This window comes from Alosa alosa, chromosome 2 (genome assembly GCF_017589495.1).
Source record: "Alosa alosa isolate M-15738 ecotype Scorff River chromosome 2, AALO_Geno_1.1, whole genome shotgun sequence".
NCBI classification, from domain to species: domain Eukaryota; kingdom Metazoa; phylum Chordata; class Actinopteri; order Clupeiformes; family Clupeidae; genus Alosa; species Alosa alosa.
Window position 1 is genome coordinate 15,278,011 of NC_063190.1, and position 22,197 is coordinate 15,300,207.

General features: G+C 40.4%; 1 protein-coding gene across 2 annotated transcripts in view; it reads left to right on the forward strand.

The window, feature by feature from the left end:
• nova1 (NOVA alternative splicing regulator 1) overlaps positions 1–20,312 on the forward strand; it is a 41,343-nt gene extending 21,031 nt beyond the window's left edge. For both annotated transcript variants that reach the window (XM_048237840.1, XM_048237841.1), the window contains exons 3-4: positions 8,115–8,281; positions 10,263–20,312. In XM_048237840.1, coding sequence (XP_048093797.1) covers positions 8,115–8,281; positions 10,263–11,276 — 1,181 coding nt within the window. In that variant the 3' untranslated portion in view covers positions 11,277–20,312. The remainder of the gene's footprint in view (positions 1–8,114; positions 8,282–10,262) is intronic.
• Positions 20,313–22,197: the final 1,885 nt, after the last annotated feature.

Consider the following 22,197-nt stretch of genomic DNA (forward strand, 5'->3'; position numbering starts at 1 on the left):
GCTCTGGGCTATACTTCCCTGTCCATAACTCAGAATTGGCTGTGCCACATTTTCTTTTTCCTATGAACAGCACACAGTGATTTCCAACAAGAGCTATGGATCAATTCATACCGGATTTGTCCTTTAAGTGATTTGTAAACAAGGAGTGCTTTAGGGTCAATCCGGTAAATCAAAGACAATGACTCAATATTACATCTAAATTAGCCCAAAACATTTAGCTCTGATCACTCAAGAGACACTGACAATTGTCAAGAACAAAAACAAAATACAGAAAATACAGTATACACCAGGGGTATTCAATTAATCTTCAGCGAGGTCGTTACGGAAAATTTCCTCAAGCAAAGGTCCGGAGCATCATAATGTTTAGGCTATGTATATATGTATGTATGTATAATATATATACAGGGGCGGAGCCAGAGGGGTGGCTCCGGGTGGCACAGGCCACCCTTGAGATTCGATTGGCCACCCCAGGTGCCACCCCAAATCCTAGTCTACGATTGGCCATTAACATGGTGTAAGGCGGGACCTTTCTTGATGCACTTGCAGCAGTGTGAAGTGTCAGACGTCAGAAATGTAAGTGGCAAACACACTTGCCTTTATTGGCCTGCGGCACAATTGAACTGCGGAACGAAAGGTTTCCCGATCAGGAAATACTCCTTAATCACGCTTAACTTTGTGTAGGCTTAACAGAGGTAGCCTAAATATTGTGCCTATGACGATGACAGCTTTAAAAAAAAAAAAACATTTATTTCACTTGTCTCGCTGGATTGAAGGCAGAATGTGGGCTGTTGCGCAAATAGATGAATGAGGGTCGGGAGATTCCGTTAACAAAAACCTAAAGTTTTGCTAACATTTTCTCCATTATTATCGTAAAATATGTCTCCATGCAGGGCAGGGCTGGTTCTAACCTAGGCTAGGCTACTATATTTGGGTGGGCTGGTAGAAATTTTGGGTGGGCAACATAGCAAAGCTGTCAAATTGGATCAAAACTAACATAAACACAAAACAAACACAAAACAATCAGTACTACCTAGCTTGAGTTGCTGCAGCCAACAGCCAGGGATAGGCAGTATGTCTGATACATGTATGTAAAATACAAAATAGTATGTTGTCATTTTTATTTTATTTAGTTGGAAAAAAATGGCATCATATTTTGTATCAAAATACTTTATAGGTTTGTAGTTTAAAAATAGTGCCAAATTATTTTGGTAAAACCAATAACCTACTTTTGGTGATGTGATTATAAAAGTGCAAAACAATGAATGCAGCACTGGTGCTGACTTGTAATTTGCCCAGAGTTGTTGTGATCAGAATATTGAGATTCAGGGAGATAAGTTTCTTGAGAACTTTAGTCATCCAATTCAAACACATGGAACCGGTTATGTGGTTGCCCTGCAAGAAGTTGCACCATGTGCAACGTGCACAATGTTTGCACACATCCACAATACACTCCTTCATACCAACCTCAAGTTTCTTGAGAACTTTAAAGTTCTCAAGAAACTGATGATTAATCATCTAATGGAACCGGTTATGGTTGCCCTGCAACAAGTTACCCCACGTGAAAATTTAATTAATAATTTGCCCAGACTTGTTGTGATCATAATATTGAGATTCAGGAAGATGAAATTACATTATACAAATACAAAGACATTTTATGTGAGTAAGGTATTTGTATTTTTTTTTGTCCTTCAATTTATGAGTATGGTGTTTGCATCTGGTTTCCCTAATGTATTTGTGCTAATTTCACATCTTGAGCCTGTTTCTGTTTATCTGGATGTTTTGCCTCATGCCACCCTTGAATCAGTGCCTCACTAGTGCCACCCTTGTTAAAAATGTCTAGAATCGCCACTGTGTATATATAATATTAGGATGGATGGATGGAGCCTAGTTGTAGATAGATAGATAGATAGATAGATAGATACTTTATTGATCCCCAAGGGGAAATTCAAAAAGATTGTAGGCCTAGGCCTAATGTTTAATGTGAAATAAAATAAGTAGCCTAAAAGGCAACATTCGAAATGAGGAGAAATAAGGCAAGATAAGAGTGATTGGGGAGAAAAACTGAGTAGCCTTGGCTATTTTAAAGATCTTAACGTGAACTTAAAATAAAATTTGAGCTGAGACAAGGCTGGTTCCTTGAACCCATTAATCAGCAAGTTTAATTTAATTTTTTTAGTTTTTTTTTTATGTTGACCCGAAATCCTGGAAACCCAGGAACATCACTTTTGTCGGCTTAACTAGATTGTGGTGGATCAATCATATTGCCTTCTTAAATCGTAAAATATTCTGTGGTCTCAGTTCACTGTTGAATGGGCCTAGCCTACCCTATGCTTGCTCAATATGCTTTGTCTAGTAGAGGTGCTTCAAATTGGCGCTTTTAAAAATCGCCTGTCTCAGAATAGAAGAGGTCCAGGGCAATTCTGCACAAAACTGTCACATCCATATTTAGCCTAGTTGGCGTTACAGACGTGACAGTTTTGCGTGGTATTGCCCCCGTATCGTTATATAAAGCTCTGTTCTCGCTGTCTAGCTTCCTCCTCTTTGAGCAATCGATGATTTGAAAATAACTTACTTATCGTTAACTTAGATATCCATCTGATTGTTTCTCGTCCCGTCTCCTCTCATTTCGTTTCAGGCTATCAGTCTCTTCCCCATAGTAGGCTACTTTACTCACTGACTCGACTTTATCAGAATTCACAGATTTTACTGGCTGAGTAGCAGCAAGCGAAATGATGGTTCCTGAAGCTCCTGAAGTAAATGCTGTTATCCTAACCAACGACACATTTAGCGCAGCTTTGAAATCTTACGTGAAAATCTAAATTAGGCTATTATGGTCTGGGTCCGGATAGGATCACGTCCACGGTCGGACTCGGATCGCTGGTCCGCCATTTGGTGATCCCTGGTATACACCATACAACAAATATTGTTGGTGAGTTAATCATTTTGGCCATGTCATTTTCTTTACTTTTGATGTATGTTCAGCCCATCTGTAAAATATCTTCATAAAACCTAGTGGAAATTTCGCCTCTATCATTTCTATGACAATGTGATTTTGTAGCTTTCGTAGCTACACAGTTTGATGTTAACTGTATAAAGGTTGAATAATTTTAGTGCAATAGAGGCCTACCCTTTATAAAAAGCCCACCAATAATGCTCACCACAATTGGAAATAATTTAAAATAAGAGAAAATTACCCCAGCTTCATGGATATTTTGGAACCTCCAGCCCTCGTAACAAAAGCCTTCTTGACCTTTTATGGATTCCACAGCTGTCCATCCATGAGAGCGTTCCACAACGCATAACGTAGGCTGCAAATAAAAAGCAAAATCAATCTATCAGTGTGGTAATAATAGCTCTGAAACTGACAGTTCCAGTCATTGATTTTGATTAGCTGAAACGTGTTCCTTTCTGTTGTAATTCCCAAGTTACACAAAGTTACACAAGGTTACACATCCTTGTGTACACATCCCTACGCAAAGAATGGTAAAAAAAGTTGTTACAAGCTGTGGCCAATGTTCCACTTACCATTGTGTGACAGTCTACATCAGTGGTCTCCAACACGGTGCCCGCGGGCACCAGGTAGCCCGCGGGACGGCTATGAGGCGCCCCCAGCGCACTTTCTAAAAATAGCCAACAGGTCGCCTGCAGATCACGCTCTAACACACGCTCCATTGTGAAGTTTTCAATAGATATTTAAGTCTAGACCAGAACCATTTTAAGAATGTATGTAGCCATACATCTGTAACATTAAATTGATATTGGTGATACCTTACAAATTGTAGCTGCGTTAAATTTTAGCCGTTGGCTCCAAATCCGTTTCCCATTCAATCTTTAATCTCAACAACAAGCGGGCGGCGCATACACGCTGCTCGCTAGCACGCATAGACAGTAAAGGGGGGAAAAAACTTGCTTGTCTGGTGTAGCCAATGGAAGCATATACTTTTGCAAAAGTTCTGTGGCCATTCCATGTTCGTCAAATACGGTTCTTGCATGATTGTTCAAGGACTGAAAAACAATTGCTTTAGCTCACAGGCCTTTTCTCCTCCGTTGGCAACTGCCGTATAATAGCGCTGAAAATGTTATAGCATGCATGACTGAGCAGGACTGTGCATTACCCTTTTTTGTCAGATCATGGATCATTTCAGGTGTGCAATAACTTTAAAAGGAGTTTTCATATGTTAGGGTGGTGTGGGCGATTACTATTGAAATGTTAAAACCGAATTGTCCACTGAAATCAGAACTTAAACAAACCCTGAATTCATAATGGTGGGTGGGTATAAATTGGGTACAAATTGTAACCCAAATTATTAATTGCACAAAAAGATAGTTTTTAAAAAAAAAAAAAAATAGATTAGATTCCCCATGCAAACTTTGAAATGAACAAACTGAACAAAAATGTTGGTAGTGTTGCATAGGTTATTGATATTAAATTTGAAAATACAGTTGCTTAATATATAAAGACGTATAGGCCTGCACAATATTGATAATTTAAAAGTAAAAATCACATAGGCCTATTATTTAGGAGGACTACCCTCGCAAAAATGGGGTGAGGGTATGTTTGTTTTAAATGAGTAGCCCTCAATATGATTTCGGGTCTTCAGGTAGCCCTCATTCCCAAAAAGGTTGGAGACCCCTGGTCTACATGAACTATTTATTGGTGTATGGGTGTCTTTATAAAACCATCAACTGTGCATAAGTTAAGACAACCAGAGGAATACAATAAATCATCTGTTGGAAATTGATCTTAATGCCTCAATTAAAAAATGAGGAAAAAATCCAACCTTTAAACACACCAATATTCTTTGTGAATGAACCAGGTATCATAAATTAATAAATGTTATTCCTTAAAATACAGGGGGCATAAGTAAGGAACCCCCTATGTTAAAATCCCATAGAGGCAGGCAGATTTTTATTTTTAAAGGCCAGTTATTGAATGGACTCAGGATACTATGCATCCTGATAAAGTTACCTTGGCCTTTGTAATTAAAAGATAGATAGATAGCCCATCACATACCCTTCACCATACCTAGATATATCATGGTTTTATTTCAGTTAGCTAATAGCTGGTTTGATTTGCATGCTACAGATTCTATTAATTGCAAAAGAAATGTTGACTGGCAAGTTATTCATGACTGCAGATGCTGACTTGCCTATTTCTCGATCCCTCGACCGCAGCAACGCTACTTCCTAGTTTACCTGGGTTACAAGAATGCCCTTTCACTCCTGTTACAATATGCTGTAATTTATAGCAGGTTAAACAAAAGTGAGAACATATTGTGGGGCAAAATATACTTACCATTTTGGTACGCTGTTTGTTCAGCAATTTGATCGGATGGTCTAGCGTAGTCTTCCAATTTTTTAAGAAGCTGCCGGCCTCTTTTCAGTGGAATTGAGCTGGAACCAGTTTAAACCAGTGGCAATAACGTTAGCTTCGTCATCTTGACTGACATCCCAAAGACATTTAAAAATTCAGTGCATTTTGGCTACAGCATGGCTTAACACCATTCAAAACATACAGACTAAAGCTGTATAAGGCAAAATAAGCTAGCACTAGCAACGTTAAATTGTCTAACGTTAGCTTTATATACAAGCGGCACAGCCAGTGATGTAACTTACAAGTAGCTAACATTAACTAGCTAGCTAACTTTATGTGCTGCTTCATCAGGTTGTTCAATGATATATTGAGTCTAAAAATATGCAAGAACGTTAGCAAATTACCAAAATGTTAATGTACCTTCTCTGAGTTTCCGTGGTGGCAAGTTCTGCACAATCCTTCATACCCACACACCCTTTCACTTGGTTTCACTAGGCGCCAAATCTAGACTGCATTTTCTGGAGTCTTCCGCACGCGAGTTTATCTCGTCCGACCATCATAGACCTCTGGAGTCTAACTTGATTTCTCTAACTTGCTAACAAGTCGCAAGTTAGCTCTGGGGTAGCAAAAAGCAAATTGTGCCGCCTTCACGTACCATTGATTATAATATCTACTCGAAGGTTGAAGACAAAAGTGCGTTCAGGAAAACGTCTGCGTCTCCGATTTCGTCGTCTCCCTGCAGGAGAATTTAACAGGTGATCTCCTTATATGGGCATAGATGGTAGCTTTTTTGTAGGCGAACTTCAGAGGTCTGTCAGAGCATCGTCATGTGTGGTGGTCACATCACATGGTTAGGCCTAGCCTACTGTTTGCAAATGTGAACTTGAAAATATGTGCAATTAAAACAAATAAGCCAATGAAAATCATTTGAGAATTGTTTTTACAACAGCTAGAGCTCTCACAGATCAGTCTAATTTATAAAACAAATAGGTCTGGATGAGCATTACATTAGTTCACTTAGAGAGCTCTCTGATGGATAAGCCTGAGTAAAATATGAGATATATAAATTGAGCAAGTCTGAGTATTGTATAAGCCTTTGCTGAGATCTCTTTTTGTAAAAAAAAAAAAAAAAGGACTAAACTGAGATGACTAGAATGAGAACGGTTCAAGCTTGTGAAGAGATCTCTTTTACAGAACTGATGGAGCCTAATCTGAGATTTACCAAAAAGATCTGAAATGAGAATTGCATGAGTTTACAGAGAGAGCTCTCTGGTGGATCAGCCTGAGTAAAATATGAGATGTATAAATTAGACAACACTGAGCATTATTTAAAATATTGATGAGATCTCATTTGTATATTAAAGGGAGTCTACACTGAGATAACTTAACTTTTTTGCTCCAGAGACAAACCTGAGAAAGGGAGACAAAAGCAATAATCTCATTTTTATATCACTGTGATCTCATTATTGTCTAGGAGAAACAATTGAGAAAGAGAGGAGCTCTCATTTTAACATTTTCTTTCCTCTAGGTTATATCTGTGGCCTGAAATGCCTTGTATGTGAAAAAAAAACTTCTTCCCGAAGCACTTTTGAATTTATTTCCTTAGCATATTAGGTCATATCATAGATTATTATGGCAATTATTTGAACAGTGAAAATAATAATAAAAGAGTTTTTGAACTTTAATGTCACTAATGCTGATTATTCAATGATTCATTTGAATTTAAATATGTAAAATACTTTCACAGCAAAAAATATATATGCGATTAATTTAGATTAATTAATCACAGAGTATGTAATTAATTAGATTAATTACATCGATTGACAGCCCTTATATATATATATATATATCTTTCCCACTTTTGCTGCAACCCAGCCATGAGAGAAAGTCAGCCTTTTCCATATTAAATTATACTACTGGGCCATTGTGCTGCTGGTTCTTGATAATTTTATCCATTTGTGTCCATTGTTGTCCACCAAATGAGAATCCACCATTCAGATAATGTGGCTGCCAAACATAGTAACATAGTGTGTGTGTTTATGCGTGTGTGTGTGTGTACAATGAGAACTGTTAGAGTCTGTGTATGTGTGTGTACAATGAGAACTGTGAGAGTCTGTTGGTGTGTGTGTGTGTGTGGTTGTGTGTGTGTGTGTGTGTGTGTGTGTGTGTGTGTGTGTGTGTGTGTGTGTGTGTGTGTAATGAGAACTGTGAGAGTCTGTTGGTGTGTGTGTGTGTGTGTGTGTAATGAGAACTGTGAGAGTCTGTTGGTGTGTGTGTGTGTGTGTGTGTGTGTGTGTGTGTGTGTGTGTGTGTGTGTGTGTGTCCTGCCATTGTAAGATGGCTGAGATGATTTAGAAGGGGCCATTGTGCCCAAATATTATAATTACATGCTTTCATAACAGTGTCATACATAGCTAGTCATCTTGTTCTGCAATTGTGCTGTGAATCAAGTGTGGGCAAAGAAAGCCCTAAATCTCAAAGAACCTCTGAACAGTGATGGCAGAAATAATTCTAATCATCCCCTACATATAACTGTGTGAATATTACTGATAGCTTTTGAAGTGACTCAATAAATTACTGTGTACTATGAAAACTGTGAGAGTCTGTGTGTGTGTGTGTGTGTGTGTGTGTGTGTGTGTGTGTGTGTGTGTGTGTGTGTGTGTGTGTGTGTGTGTGTGCTCTTTTTCCCATTTAGTCATGCTGTGTGTTTACTGAACTGTTTAACATGATCCTGAAAATGAAATATGAAATGGCCATATACCTGACGTTCATGTTCATTCTTGCTCATGCACACACACAGGCACAACAGAGCGCGTCTGTCTGATCCAGGGTACGGTCGAGGCCCTGAATGGAGTGCACAACTTCATCGCCGAGAAGGTGAGAGAGATGCCCCAGAATGCACAGAAGCCAGAGCCTGTCAGCATCCTGCAACCCCAGACCACCGTCAACCCAGACCGCGTCAAACAGGTAAGGCTCAAACCCAAAAGGACATCCCTACAATGACATTAACTGGTTAGCCATTGTTTAATACAAAGGGTACTATCCAGGTAGTCAGTGCAAGTTTGTTAATTGGTAGTAAAGCCCATTTAAACACACATACACACACACACAAACACACACACACACACACACACACACACACACACACACACACACACTAGTAAACAGTACAAAGAAACAAGAGAAAGTTTCATTGTCCAATGTCCCATTGGCTCAGAGTGATGTCAAGCTCTCAATATAATGGCTCCAGGCTTCCTACTACACAAGAGTACTTCCAGTTATTTCCTGTGTATTAGCCACATTATGTATTTGCCACAGGACAGTGTTTTATGCAAATGAACACATGACACTGTCATGACACATGAACCCTAATCCTAACCCTAACTCTAACCCTAACCTTAACCCTAACCCTAAACCTAACCTAACTTGTTATGTCAAAAACCGAATGTCACTTAATGACAGAAGCATTATGTCATAAAGTTTATGACTTGTTTATGACAAGTTCATGACAGTGTCATGTCACTCTTATGTCGATACTGTCAAGTAAAGTGTAACCAAAGAAACAAAACCATATTAATACCATATTAGCTGCCCCCGTGTATTAACCTCATAGCTGAAGAAATCATGTTTTTTGTTATGAATTATCTCAAATACAGTCTAAATATTATTGAAGTGTGGGGAGTGAAACAGTAGTCTACTTGAAGAAATGTAAATATCTGACATTAATTACTTAAATATCTGACATTAATTAATGTGACATTAAATGTGTATTTGTGTGTTTTGCCTGTAAATTAGTTTTATCTGCACTACTAGATACAACCTTACATTGTGATACCGTTACAATGATAATTTGAACATTATTGTGGATTACCTTAAGTGTTCTGACACTTTTATAGTTTCTTTATTGATCATTTCTTTCCTCTAAAATATTAGTTCCACAAGAAAAGGTCTGTTGCTATGCAACAGGGTAACAGTATATTATTAGCACTGAAACAAATGCTGTTAGTATGCATGATAGGCTAACCTTGTTACAAACCTGTGCTGTTATGAGGTGTAAATGCACAGTTACAGCAACTTAAAGTAATCAGATGATATGATTGGAGCTGTCATAAAATACTATGTAATTGATTCTATTGGTTTTATTGGGTACGTAAGTGAAATGACTGGCTCGTCTGTTAATCTGTTCTCTACTTCTCTTTTGAGGTACTGCTGAGTAGAATGAATAAAACACTAACTAGACAATAAATGAACGAAAACCAGTGTTTGAATGAAAGAGCAAAGCACCTGTAAACTAAAAGTGAGCTCCTAGGAATTGATATAGTTGTCTCACTGCTATTCCTAAAAGGGAGATCGCTGTAGTGAAACCCTTTGAAATGCATAGTTAATGTGACTGGGCTCCCTAGTAGTAATAGTAGTAAAAGTGGTCAGACAATCACTAGACCATATTCAGCTTAGCAGACCTTCCTTCAGCACATCAGTCTATTAACAGGCCTTGGCCCTGGTGGTTCCCCGTGGACCAAAACCTTCTGTGGGGCAGGAAAATGTGAGGGCACGCAGTTATTTTTATCTTCCATGTCCCAGGCCGAGAGAGAGAGGCGAAAGAGAGAGAGAGAGGGAGAAAGAGAGAGAGGGAGTGAGCGAGAGAGAGAACTAAAGGGAGAACTGAAGGCAGCTGCTGCATAAGCCTAGGGATCAACAAATGGCTGAGTTAAGCACGAGCTGTGGAGTGAGGCTAAAGTCAGAGAGATACTCTGACTCTGGGAGATACTATACTGAACAGTGTCTCCATTCCAACCTCAGTGCATCAGCATTTCTGTCATTGCTGTGTTCTAATCTCCCACTGTCCCTGCCCTCTGTTTTTCACCTCTGCTCCTTTTTTTCCAACCTTCTCCCTAAACTCCAATGAGTGTTTATCCCTGTCTGTTGTTCTTTTTTTTTTTTTCTGCAGGCCAAACTGATTGTGCCTAACAGCACCGCGGGGCTGATCATTGGTAAGGGTGGCGCCACAGTGAAGGCTGTGATGGAGCAGTCCGGCGCCTGGGTGCAGCTCTCCCAGAAGCCCGAGGGCATCAACCTGCAGGAGCGCGTGGTGACGGTCAGTGGCGAGCCGGAGCAGAACCGCAAGGCGGTGGAGATCATCGTGCAGAAGATCCAGGAGGACCCACAGAGCAGCAGCTGCCTCAACATCAGCTACTCCAACGTGACGGGCCCCGTGGCCAACTCCAACCCCACCGGCTCCCCGTACGCCAACACGGCCGACGTGTTGCCCAACGCGGCGGCTGCCGCCACTGCCTCCACGCTCCTGGGCCAGGCCAGCCTCGCCAGCATGGGCGGCTTCCCCACGGCCATGTCCAGCTTCTCCGGCAACGACCTGCTGGCCATCACCTCGGCCCTGAATACTCTGGCCAGCTACGGCTACAACACCAACACCCTGGGCCTCGGCCTCAACCCCGCCGCTGCGTCCGGCGTCCTGGCGGCAGTGGCTGCCAGCGCCAACCCCGCCGCCGCGGCCGCAGCTAACCTGCTAGCCTCCTACGCTAGCGAGGCCTCAGGCGGCGGCCATCCTGCACCCACCCTGGGGGGCTTCTCCCTGGGCTCTCTGGCCGCCGCTACTGGGGCGTCCAACGGCTACCTGAATCCATCCTCCCCCCTGGTTGCATCGTCCCTGCTGGGCACCGAGAAGCTAACGGAGGGCGGCAAGGAAGTGGTGGAAATCGCCGTGCCGGAGAACCTAGTTGGCGCCATCCTGGGTAAGGGCGGCAAAACACTGGTGGAGTATCAGGAGCTGACGGGAGCGCGGATCCAGATCTCCAAAAAGGGGGAGTTCATCCCCGGCACCCGCAACCGGAAAGTAACCATCACGGGATCGCCCGCGGCAACACAGGCAGCCCAGTATCTCATCAGCCAGCGAATCACGTACGAGCAAGGCGTCCGCGCCACCAACCCACAGAAGGTGGGCTAAAGCGAGACATGAGGAGGGGAAGGAGGACAACCTGAGGGACACAGAGAGGATCCAGAGTGAGACAAGTCATTTGATATTAGTTCAGTGGACAGGTATTTAAATATGGGGCAATTGCAATGGGTAAGCTTCTCACTTTAGTAAACAAAAAAGGACTCATGAAGTATAGTGAGTGAAGCAACTATGAGTAAAGGTGGGGTGGGGTGGGGGGTTGAATGTTTGATATGTGAATATGCTTTTCTGACTGAAAGCGACCTTTTGTTTCATTTTTAAAGTGGCGTTGAGTCCTCTGAGTTGTGTTAGTTTAAACATTTGGTCCCCTGTCACATTGCAGGACCGAGGCGCAAGACCACCAGATTTTATCCTCCAATATACACACCACCAAACGGGAAAAATATTTTTTTCTGTTTCAGTCTTTCTGCTACTTTTTGACAGTTACCATTATGTTTCAGGTACTTAGCTCCTCTCTCTGTCTTGGGGCAAACATAGGCCACAGTCTTCAGCTGGTCACAGGTTCTGCTTTCAGCCTTGTCGATATATTATTACCTTCAGCATCTTCGGTGCATTCAACCGTATATGGCGCAGTTTGTGTTGTTTACAAGGTTGAGGGATGGCGTGGAAATGAAGCGTTCAAAGTGACTCTGATTGCTTCGCTAATATCAGAATGTCCCCCTCGTGTACACAGACACTACTCGTTTCAAGTTAACGTAATTAAGTGATTTTTATTGGGTCATTGAGAAAACATACGCTATCATTTGCTTGACGGTATGGTCTTACAGCATATGCTTTTTAGATTTACTTAAAATAACCTGTGTTGTCAGGTTGACATGAATGTAAAGACTTACTGTTATTTTTTTTTCTATGTAAGAGGATCAAATGTTGTGTTGGTGTGTAACATAGAGGTTAAATGTAAACTCAGACACTACTGGTCAGAGACTGTGTATGAGGTCACGGGTCCGATGTTCAATGGCAAGGACAGGAATGTAATCACACACACAGACACACACAGGACACACAGACACATACACACACGACAAACACACACACACACACACACACACACACACACACACACACACACACACACACACACACACACACACACACACACACACACACATATGCTCAAAAGCATACTCAAAAACAAAAGTAAAGACAGTATACTCAGAAAACAAAACACATAGCTTAGTTGCTGGATCCAAATTTTGGTGCTACTTACTCATATTGACTCATAGATAGAAGTAGGGACTACACTGACACACATGTTTTCGGTGAATGTGATCACCCGTTCCAAGATTTTCAGTGAAATGGAGGGGAAAAAATCGTCAACATCTGTTGTGACTGACACTGTTCAGACTTTGAGGACACCAGCGAGATGAACCTTCACACTTTAATCTTCAGCAATTTAACCTAGGCCTACTAACAATTTAATCTGCTGTGCTCCTGTGTGTCGCTGCAAACGCACTCATATGACTCAAACCCGACATGTCCAGACCGTCTCTGAAAACAAAACTTGCTCTCCAATGGTAGTGAAAGTTTTTCTTTGTGTGTGTCGATTTAGCGCTACCGCCTGTGATTGCAGCTCAGGTTGTTGTACCTCACATCTGCATTGACGAAGGGGTGGGAAGTGGGGTAATCAAAACTGAAGGGAACTTCCAATGTGAATGTAGCACTACACAAAAAGTTCAGTGCTGAAAAGCAGGTGGAACTCTTATTTAGATTTAAGAAAAAAATATGCACTGTAAGGCGACCAAGGGGACATTAATGCCCTTTGAATGACCTTCTCTATTCAACAGAGTGAAAGGTCAGGGCACTTAGCTGACCGTTGTGCACAACGTGTGGTATGTACACCCAGTAGACATACCCAGATAAAAAAAAAACATTCAGTTTGTGAGGGCATGTTTTGATGTTGTTGCTGTTGCTGTGGCTAACATTTTAACATATGGCGCATACTTATCAAAGGCTCAAACATATTTGGTGACAAGCTGAACGATAACATCAATTTTCTTGCTGCTACCCATAAGTTCATTCACAAATATCCTCTTAAATTTAATTTACTGTTTTTTTTTTTTTTTTTTTTCACACGATCACCTAGGGAATATGGGATCTTATAACTACGTATGTAAAAAAAATACAAAAACAAACAAAAAACAATACAGAACATGGGTTCCCCCCTCTGACCACACTGTGAATCGGGTGTCCATGCTGTTTAAGCATGCAGGGTTTGACCCCATTATGGAATGTACTTTACATACACACACACACCAACACTCACAACATGACGTTAGTGTGTGCATGTTCTTGAGCAAACCCCCAAACAAAGCAATGAGTCAAAAGGACAGCACAATGACGTCGACCCTTGGAGCACCTGCTCGTCTCCTGAAAACGATGTTGCACAGCGAGGGGCTGCTAATGTCATCCACCGTCGTTCTACGACAGTCTCGCGTCTCCAGTCGTTAGTTAGCAGCTCTCCATTCGAACACCCTTTCTATTTATAGTGGCATAGCAGTGTCCAGGCTCATCCCAATCCTGTGTTGTTGTTTTTTTAAATCTCTCCCCTCCCTTCCTCATTCCTCCCAAGTCTTGAAGACATTTATCAACAGCCTTGATGGCAGGCTGTATAATCAGCTTTGCGAAGGAAAAGGAGAGAGGCATTCTCTCAAAACAAATATGAGAGTGAAAGGCAGAGGGAGAGAGACAGAGGGAGAGATCCTAGCTAGTTTTAACAGCCTGATCGTGATGAAAAAGTGATGTTAATAAGAGGTTAGGTTACATGGGAAACTGTCCGTGTGTCTTTCCTCATATATACTTGCTATGATGGCAAAATACCCTCCATTATATCAGACCTCAGTGATCAGAACCTCGCACTGGATCAACATTAAAGATGCATGGTTCAATGGTAGTTTCTGGTTTGGGTGCAAACTTGAAGTTTTCCACCATAAAGACTCAAGCACAACCATATTCGAGGGGGTGTGTGTCTTCTCCAGTTGGTGTTAAGCGCCACCTCTCTCCATCCCAAACTCTTCCAGAGCAGTCTAGTTTCCAGACCCAGCATGTCGTGAAAAAAAGGGGTAACGTCAAATGTCCGTTTTTCCCCTTTAGCTACCTCTACTACACATCTACCGCCCACATATACTTCCTCTATATCTCGTTCTCTTCCTCCACCCCTCCCCTCAAAAGACTATTTTGTTGGCATTTCTGCCCTTTCTTACCCGTACCTTCTCCCTCCTTACTCTACATTTTTTAGTCTCTCTCACTCTTGTCTTTCTATTTCTCTCTCTCTCTCTGTCTCTCCTGTCTTCTTGATGTTCCAGAGAGTAAATAATGACGGCTGATACATGGGCTTCAGGGGGCAGAGGTCATTGGGTCGTAACCCCTTGGCAACAGCTCTCAGACTGAGGCATCAGCCAGATTATCACCACTGACACTGCAGTGATTTACAGTCCTGGTTCCCAGGAAGGGGTGCAGTCCTGGACAACAAGACATTTGGACATTTCGAGAATTCACTTTGGTTCGTGTTAATTCCTGTCGAACGGCTGAATTTACAACCCAGTCCAGGACGCACATTGATCCTTTCCCAGGGTGTGAGCTGATAGGCTTGTCAGAAACCGTCTTTCAACTTGTCTTAAGCCTGAAATCGACACAGTAGTTCTACCTAAAAAAATTGTAAAGACAGGGACTTTTTGTAACAGAGAATAGGCTACTCGAAGTCAGGGTGAGAGTTGACAAGAAGAGTGTTGTATAGGCAAGGAAGAGTTCCACGTGTGAGACAGACTTGATCGTGACCTCAAGCTCAAACAACTGTCACTGTTGTTGTTTATACAGAATATATCCTATCTCTCGCTCTCTCTCTCTCTCTGAGAACCGTCTGAATTAATTTTTTCTACTGTGGAAACCGTCCTGTCACATGGTCTATGTGTACTTTTAGTGTAGTTAAACAATAGTTTGTAGTCCAAAAATACAGTCTTGAGCTGTGGATTTCAGTGTGTGAACTATGTTATATTTGTGTGGATGAGGAAAGTGCCAACAAGAGCCTGATTAAGATTAGCTTTTGCAAAATCGTTTTTGTGCATTTAGACTTGCTCATTCTGGAGTGCTGGTGTCCATATCTACGTCATTTTGATGATTTTAGGTCAAACATAAAGAAAATGTAAAGAAATATTGGAAGCAATATTGTAGCATGTTGTCCAGTTTTGTGTTTTTGTTATGTCTGTTGTATGAACCTTTGAATTTACAAACAAATTTTGAATGAATAGGTTTACATGTACTTTTTTGTAAAACTGTAAGTTAAAAATAATAAAAATGCTGCTATTTGATAAGTGAAATATACAAAATATTTTAGTTTAAAAAAATGTCTGGTCTGTTGATTAGAAAAGTGCTCTTGGTGACAGAAGAGCATGAAACGAGGTGTAACTCTAAGTAACCTAGACGCAGTAATAAAAGTCAACCTGTGCCAAAATAGTACATGCGCAGCTTCTCAAAACAGTAGATGTGTGATCAAACATTAGATACCAGATATGTCCTGTAGATGCATTGATCAAGTGCCAATCAGTCTATATCTTTTAGTTTAAGAGAAAAGATAATCAAACGCATAACGTAAAAAAAAAACAAAGGCAGACACAGAGCAATGTTAGTGTTGTTTTACCCCATATTTACATAGAGTAAGAAAATAATGATTGTTTTTTTAATGCATCCATATGGGTTTTTTACACGTGTTGTCCATGCATCCTGTGCATTAGTTTGAATTGTGGCTTTGGCATTCAGAACTGCATTCTTCCTTCATAATGTCTCTATAGGTTGGCATGGAGTAGGCATTAACATACTATAAGTATTCATATTAACCACCATTTATGATCAAGAAAGTGTGTTTTGTGGAGTTAGGTGTTATCTTTTTGCACGTCTCTATTGCATGATATCAAAGTGAACTACAGGGTGGGGAAGGGAATCAAAACAAACACAAAAAAAAGAAAAAAATTCTGAAAAAAGAAATCTTTTTGAGACGTGTCTGCATGCGTCAATTACAGAGCACTGTTTCATTTTTCCTCCATTTATACACTTTCTTAAGTTCTTTATATTTTTTTCATATCTTTTTCCCCCACGCAGCTAGGTGGGAGGGCGCCCATCATGGGTCTATGTGCATGGATCTAAACGTGTGTAACCATGGCAACCTGGGTCAGAAAATCCTGAAAACTGGCAGATAGTGTTGTGTTGTTTCGGCAGGGTAAAATGCAGCGGAGAAATGTAGAATGTATGTGTGTATATGTCGTTCTTTATTTGTCTGCTAATCTTTTTGTCGTTGTTGTAATCAGTATATGCATATAAATGTATTTTAATCAAAATGAAGGTTACACTATGCCTCACAGAGCTCATTGTAAAAACATTCTTGTCAACTCTTGAGCAATTCTGTAAAATAGCGGATGCAATTTGAATGAACGCCCTGGCACTAATAACCAGTCTGTTGTTAAATGAGATCAGAATAGGACTACAGTTTCACACTACTATTAAGTGCATTCATCCTGAAAGTCAGTAACAGCCCATGCACAATTTCAGCATGTATTTGTTTGGAGTCTGGAGACTTACATTGGTGTGGCATTCAGTATATGATCTTTACTGCCTACTTTCCATTTTGAATTGCAATACCTACCACTCCATGTAAGACAGAGCCCATTGGCCATGTCTCTGTCTTCTTATTTCAATTATTACTATTTAATTGAACTGTTTGTCTATGAGTATTATTTCAGTGTGTGTGTGTGTGTGTGTGTGTCTGTATGAGCGTTTGTTCATGTATCTCCACTGTGTGGAAGGTCAAAAAGAGCTGAGTGAGATATCTTTTCTCCATGTTCTCTTCTTACATTCCGTGGAATAGTAGGCCTATGACTTTATGTTAGTCTGTCTGTGTGTTCCTTCCCCACACACTTCATGTGCTCAGTTAACATATCCTTGTGAACGTCACAACTTTCAAAACCATTTGATTGATTAAACTTTGACTGTTAGGGGATAGTTACGCTTTTGTGGTTGAATTGTGATATTTAAGTATTGTGAACCCGAAAGGAAAACGTTTTGCTCTTTAAAATGTTGCAGTCATTATAATGTGGCACTTGAATGCAACTATTACTCTATGGCCATTTGTAGTGCTCTGATTGACTCTCGCGTCAGGTAACATAACACTTGCTTCCCCCGGGGAAACAGCCCTAAATGTGCAATGGCAAACAGTTAGCTCCCTGGCAACTGTAGAGGAAGCTGTCCCTATTTGAACCACAAATATCAGCATTGTGCACAATTAAATCAAACAATTGGACTCCAGGTTCCATTACAATTCCATGGCAACTAATTTACTTCTGGCTTTACGTACTGCGATTAATAACATTATAATCTTTTTTGTGGTCAGCTCCATTCATGGCTAGACTTCCAATATTGCCACAGGAGTTTGCCAGATTTCACCTAGTCACCGCATGCACCTGTGTCAGCATGACATTAATGTCTGTCAAGATGTAACTGCACCCTAGCAGACTTTTGACTGCAGCACATAGATGAGCAGTGCAAATTAGTGTTAATTGACATCAACAGGTGTTGCAGGTTTCTTGATATAGACTGGAGCTACTGCCCTGCTCTCTTTTCAGAGGGCCACACAGGCTGGGAGCGACACCGTCCTGCAAACTCATGTTTGCTTTAGTGTTGGGCTCACTGTCATGCTTTAGTTTTGTGCCCAAATATCTGGTGTCGCTTCAGTGTCTTGCATGTAGCTGAAAACCTGAGCATCACCTTGTGTACGCACTGGCAGGGTTGTTTTCATCCACAACAGAAGGGGTCAAGTTTAGCGTTAACCTATATGTCGATCTGAAAATTGCACTTTGTATCTGTCATGTTGTGTGAGCAGGACTAGTGAATTTATGCTATTGTAATGAGTTTATTTGAACAGTCTGTCTGTATGTGTGTGTTTCAATGTGTGTAGCGCTGTCTGACATTATCAGAATGACCCATATGGTTGTCGTGGTTACCTTCCTCCCTTATCTTTCCCCTTACATATCTACTGAGTGCCAAACAGAGGCAGGAGCATTCCAGGGTTGTCCATGTCTTTCTTTCTACCTATTTTTATCCTCAAATGGAATATGTTTGTTCCTTTCCATAACAAAAAGATACACATCAACCAGTTCATACAAAATGAGTGGACGTAGATGGCTTGGTCAGGACCGGATAAAGGACAGGCTCATTAACACCAGCTAACAATCGCTAATTTTATCTAAAAACTAGAAGAGCAGAACACTCTGAGAGTGTAGACCTCCGCCAAGGCCAGTATGCCTCATCTTGTTAAAGAAAGAGAAACAAATTCCAGGATCTGGCTCTTGATCAAGATCTGCTCCAAAATGTTATTTGTTCTTCTTTGGCCCATGCTACATTTGTCCACCAGGTTTCATGTAAACCAGCCTTTTTTTATTATTAATTTTTTTATAATAATCCTTCTGACAGATAAACAAACAGACTGAGCCAAAAAAAAACATAACTTCCTTGGCGGATGTAACGAGAATATACTATGCTGATAGAGCATTGGTTTTTGTAGGCTAAAGTATACCATGACAAGACAAAACAACACTACCCTATAAGGCTGGATAAGGTATAACAAACAGTTGTGGCTAATGTTCATTTAAGTGCACTGTTTGCATGTGCAAGCTAATACTTACCATGAGTGAGCTTTTAGCTACATGGTGCTTGTTAAGGTTGCTATAACTGGCTAAAGCTACATTTATCTCCCTGTTCTTCCATGTCTATTGTAAGATTGTTCCCCACAATTTCCCTCAATCAGGTATCTTGGTCATATTTTTAACACCCTCATAGGGATGAAAAATGTGCTTCTCTGCTAGAGATGGGCATGTACGATGTGTCAACGCCTGTCATAGAGTTTCCCTTTGGTCCATGACTTTTGAACTTTAACTCCAGTGACCTTCTTTTGACCTTCTGTCATTCATTCAACCTATTTGGAGTACTCACACTGACTCCATTGCCAAACTCTGGAAACAAATTTGTGCATTATTCATTTTCAGTCATTTTTTTGTCATGAGACAATTACAGGACTTAAATGCTGACAAAAACGTTGAATGAAAAGATAAGGAAAGACTTTTTTCAATGGCAAACTTATTGATTGTTTTTTTTATTATATTATTATTATCATTAATGTTGAGAATGGAGTCCATTAAAATATTATGAAAATATGACGTGACTGGCAGCATGAATTGAAATTGTGGTTCACAGGTGAAAGTTTAACATGAATTGGTGATTGGTAGCCTTACACTGTGGTTGATTACATTTTCCTATACATCAGTGTTTAGGGCAGTGTTCTTTCAGTATGTATGAAAGGGCTTTCTTTTCCCACATTTCATATGTCTCAAATGATGACAGCCTCTGGAAACATCTAAACAAGCCACCTCACAAAGACTCAGAGTTAATGTAACCATTTATGTGTGTACTGTTCACTAACACACAAATGCCAAAACTCGACATGCCTAATGTATATATAAATAAATATATATATATATAAAAATCTGTTATAGATACTGCCAAAAGGCAGGAAGTCCATAGAATGGAACAATCGGGTAGAGGGAAGAACAAAGTCTGTACTCTATGTTGCATTGAATGTATAAGTGACAGGCCACAGATGCTTTTCGCTGCCAGTCATGGTCCTTCCACTGGGATATGCCATACAGTAAGTTGTTTATTTTTAACATGTTACATACTGTCAATAAATGAGAGCAGCAGAAATGAATGGGGGATGACTGGAGAGTTTAATATTTGTCTTTTTTTTTAATTATATGATTATTATTACTATTGATTTGTTTTAACATCATTGATTATGAGAATCAAAGGGTCGTAAATATTTAATGTGACTGTAGTATTGTGTTTGTAAACAAAAACTATCAGTGAGTTGTGTTTCTTGACCTGTGGATTACCAGTGAAGTCAGCATCTCAGTGTTAATATATTGATTTTTTTAAAGATTATTTTCTGACGGCAACAACGAAGAGTCATTATAAATGTTCATTTTAGCACCACCTGTCTTCTGTTGTCTTATTCCCCTCCTTCATGTATAGCTCTCTCACTCCCTTTCCCCTATCTCCCCCCCCTCTCTCTGTCTTATGCTTTTTTTTGTTCAGTTTGCCACCCTTGTACACCATTATAAGTCCAGTTGGATGAAATAAGAAAAAAGTAAGCAAGTTACACCAACATAAAGGTACATTTGATAGAAATCCAACACAGTGTGTTTTCCAAATCTGCAATGTGATTCTCATATCGCCATTATTTAGTTATCCAGCTGCAGGGAGTGTGTGACACTGCAATGACACAAACTTTATTTCACTCAGCCTCTGATCATGCTGTCCAAGCTCCAAGTACTCAACACAGTTAGCTAGCTGCCTCAGCAATCTTGTTTCGTGAGAAGTGGCATTTCACAATTCAATCAATTCCTTAATGAGAGATAAGCAAAATGCCCTCTGTCTCCATTGTCTCCATCAGAGAGAGGCCTGGCATCCTAACTGGAAAATAAAGCAACTTTGACAGTCAGTCCTCCTCAAACTTAAGTGGCCATTTAGTGTTGGTGGTCAACATCTCTACATGTAAAAATAGTGTACTACGTATGGAACAATTGGACAGACATTGACCCGTATCTCTGCGTAATTATATATCTCAATCCTATTTATTTTAAGGCCTACGTTTAGCATACAATGCCTGAACATCTGCCAATGTGTTTTTTTAAGAGTCAAGAATCGATGGATATTTGTAGTCTTGAAGAAATGTTCCACAAAACAACACATTATAGCTTTAGAATTGAATATTCAAGTTAATTTGTTTTTTTAATTTTCATTATCATAATCATTGTTTTCATATCTTGAAATGCACATCATTTCTAACCACTTTTCAATATGACCAAGCACACACCCCTCTCTCGCCATCCTCAAACTGACAGATCATCTCTAGAACATTCTGTACAGCACATACCTTGATACACCACACATTCACCAAACATTTTCCTTCTGCTACGTGTGTGTTGAAAATCAATATAACCTAATCACATTCCGACAATAGATCCAAGTACTTAGCTGAAACAATAACTCATACAGTGGATGCTTTAGATTTTAATTAGACAGGCTTTTATAAGAGATGATGTCAACCACAAACTATGAGCTGTGTGGCAACTGACTTAGGACCAGATCAATGCCATATCAGATCCACAGCCAGCTTTCTTTCGTTGAAGCAACCATAAGGAGACAATCCAACAATAGCATGCCTAAAAGAAACAGCATTAATATGTAAAGGAGCAGCAGCTCTTTTGGGAGAATGTAGCAGTGTTGTTGAATGCAATTGAGGATAAAGGGAGTGTCTCCTAGTCCATTCTTCAAGTTAATCCCCCCTCTCTCTCCCTCTCTCTCTCTCACTCCCTGAGATGGAGGATAATAAGAGATGCAATGATGATAAAAAATCATGTTGTCAGGGAGACAGGCTTGCCTTGTGGAGTGCTGCTTTTCAGAGGTAGATGTCACTGTGGTTGTATTCTTGTCACGATTCCATTGCTCTTCCTATTGAGCCACCCCTCAGCACAGACCTACGGCAGCCCAGGGCAGTCGCAGCAAATCTGCGCTAATGTCTTCCCTCCTTTTTTCCATCCAAATGAGGTTGACACATTACATGAAAATCATGACATGGATCTGGTTCTTGTTTCACAGTTTATAAGATCCAAAATCTGTCCAGGCAACATTTGCTCAATGGCACTGAGAGTGACTGATAGAAAGATGCAAGTTGATATAGATTGGGATAGATAGAATAGATTGGGAATCACAGTGGAAAAATTGTAAAATGGTTTTCTAAAGCCAATGTTTTATCCCAAGAATGAAAGTGAAATTGTTTAATCTGTACAGAAGTGACCTCTAACCAGTGCCC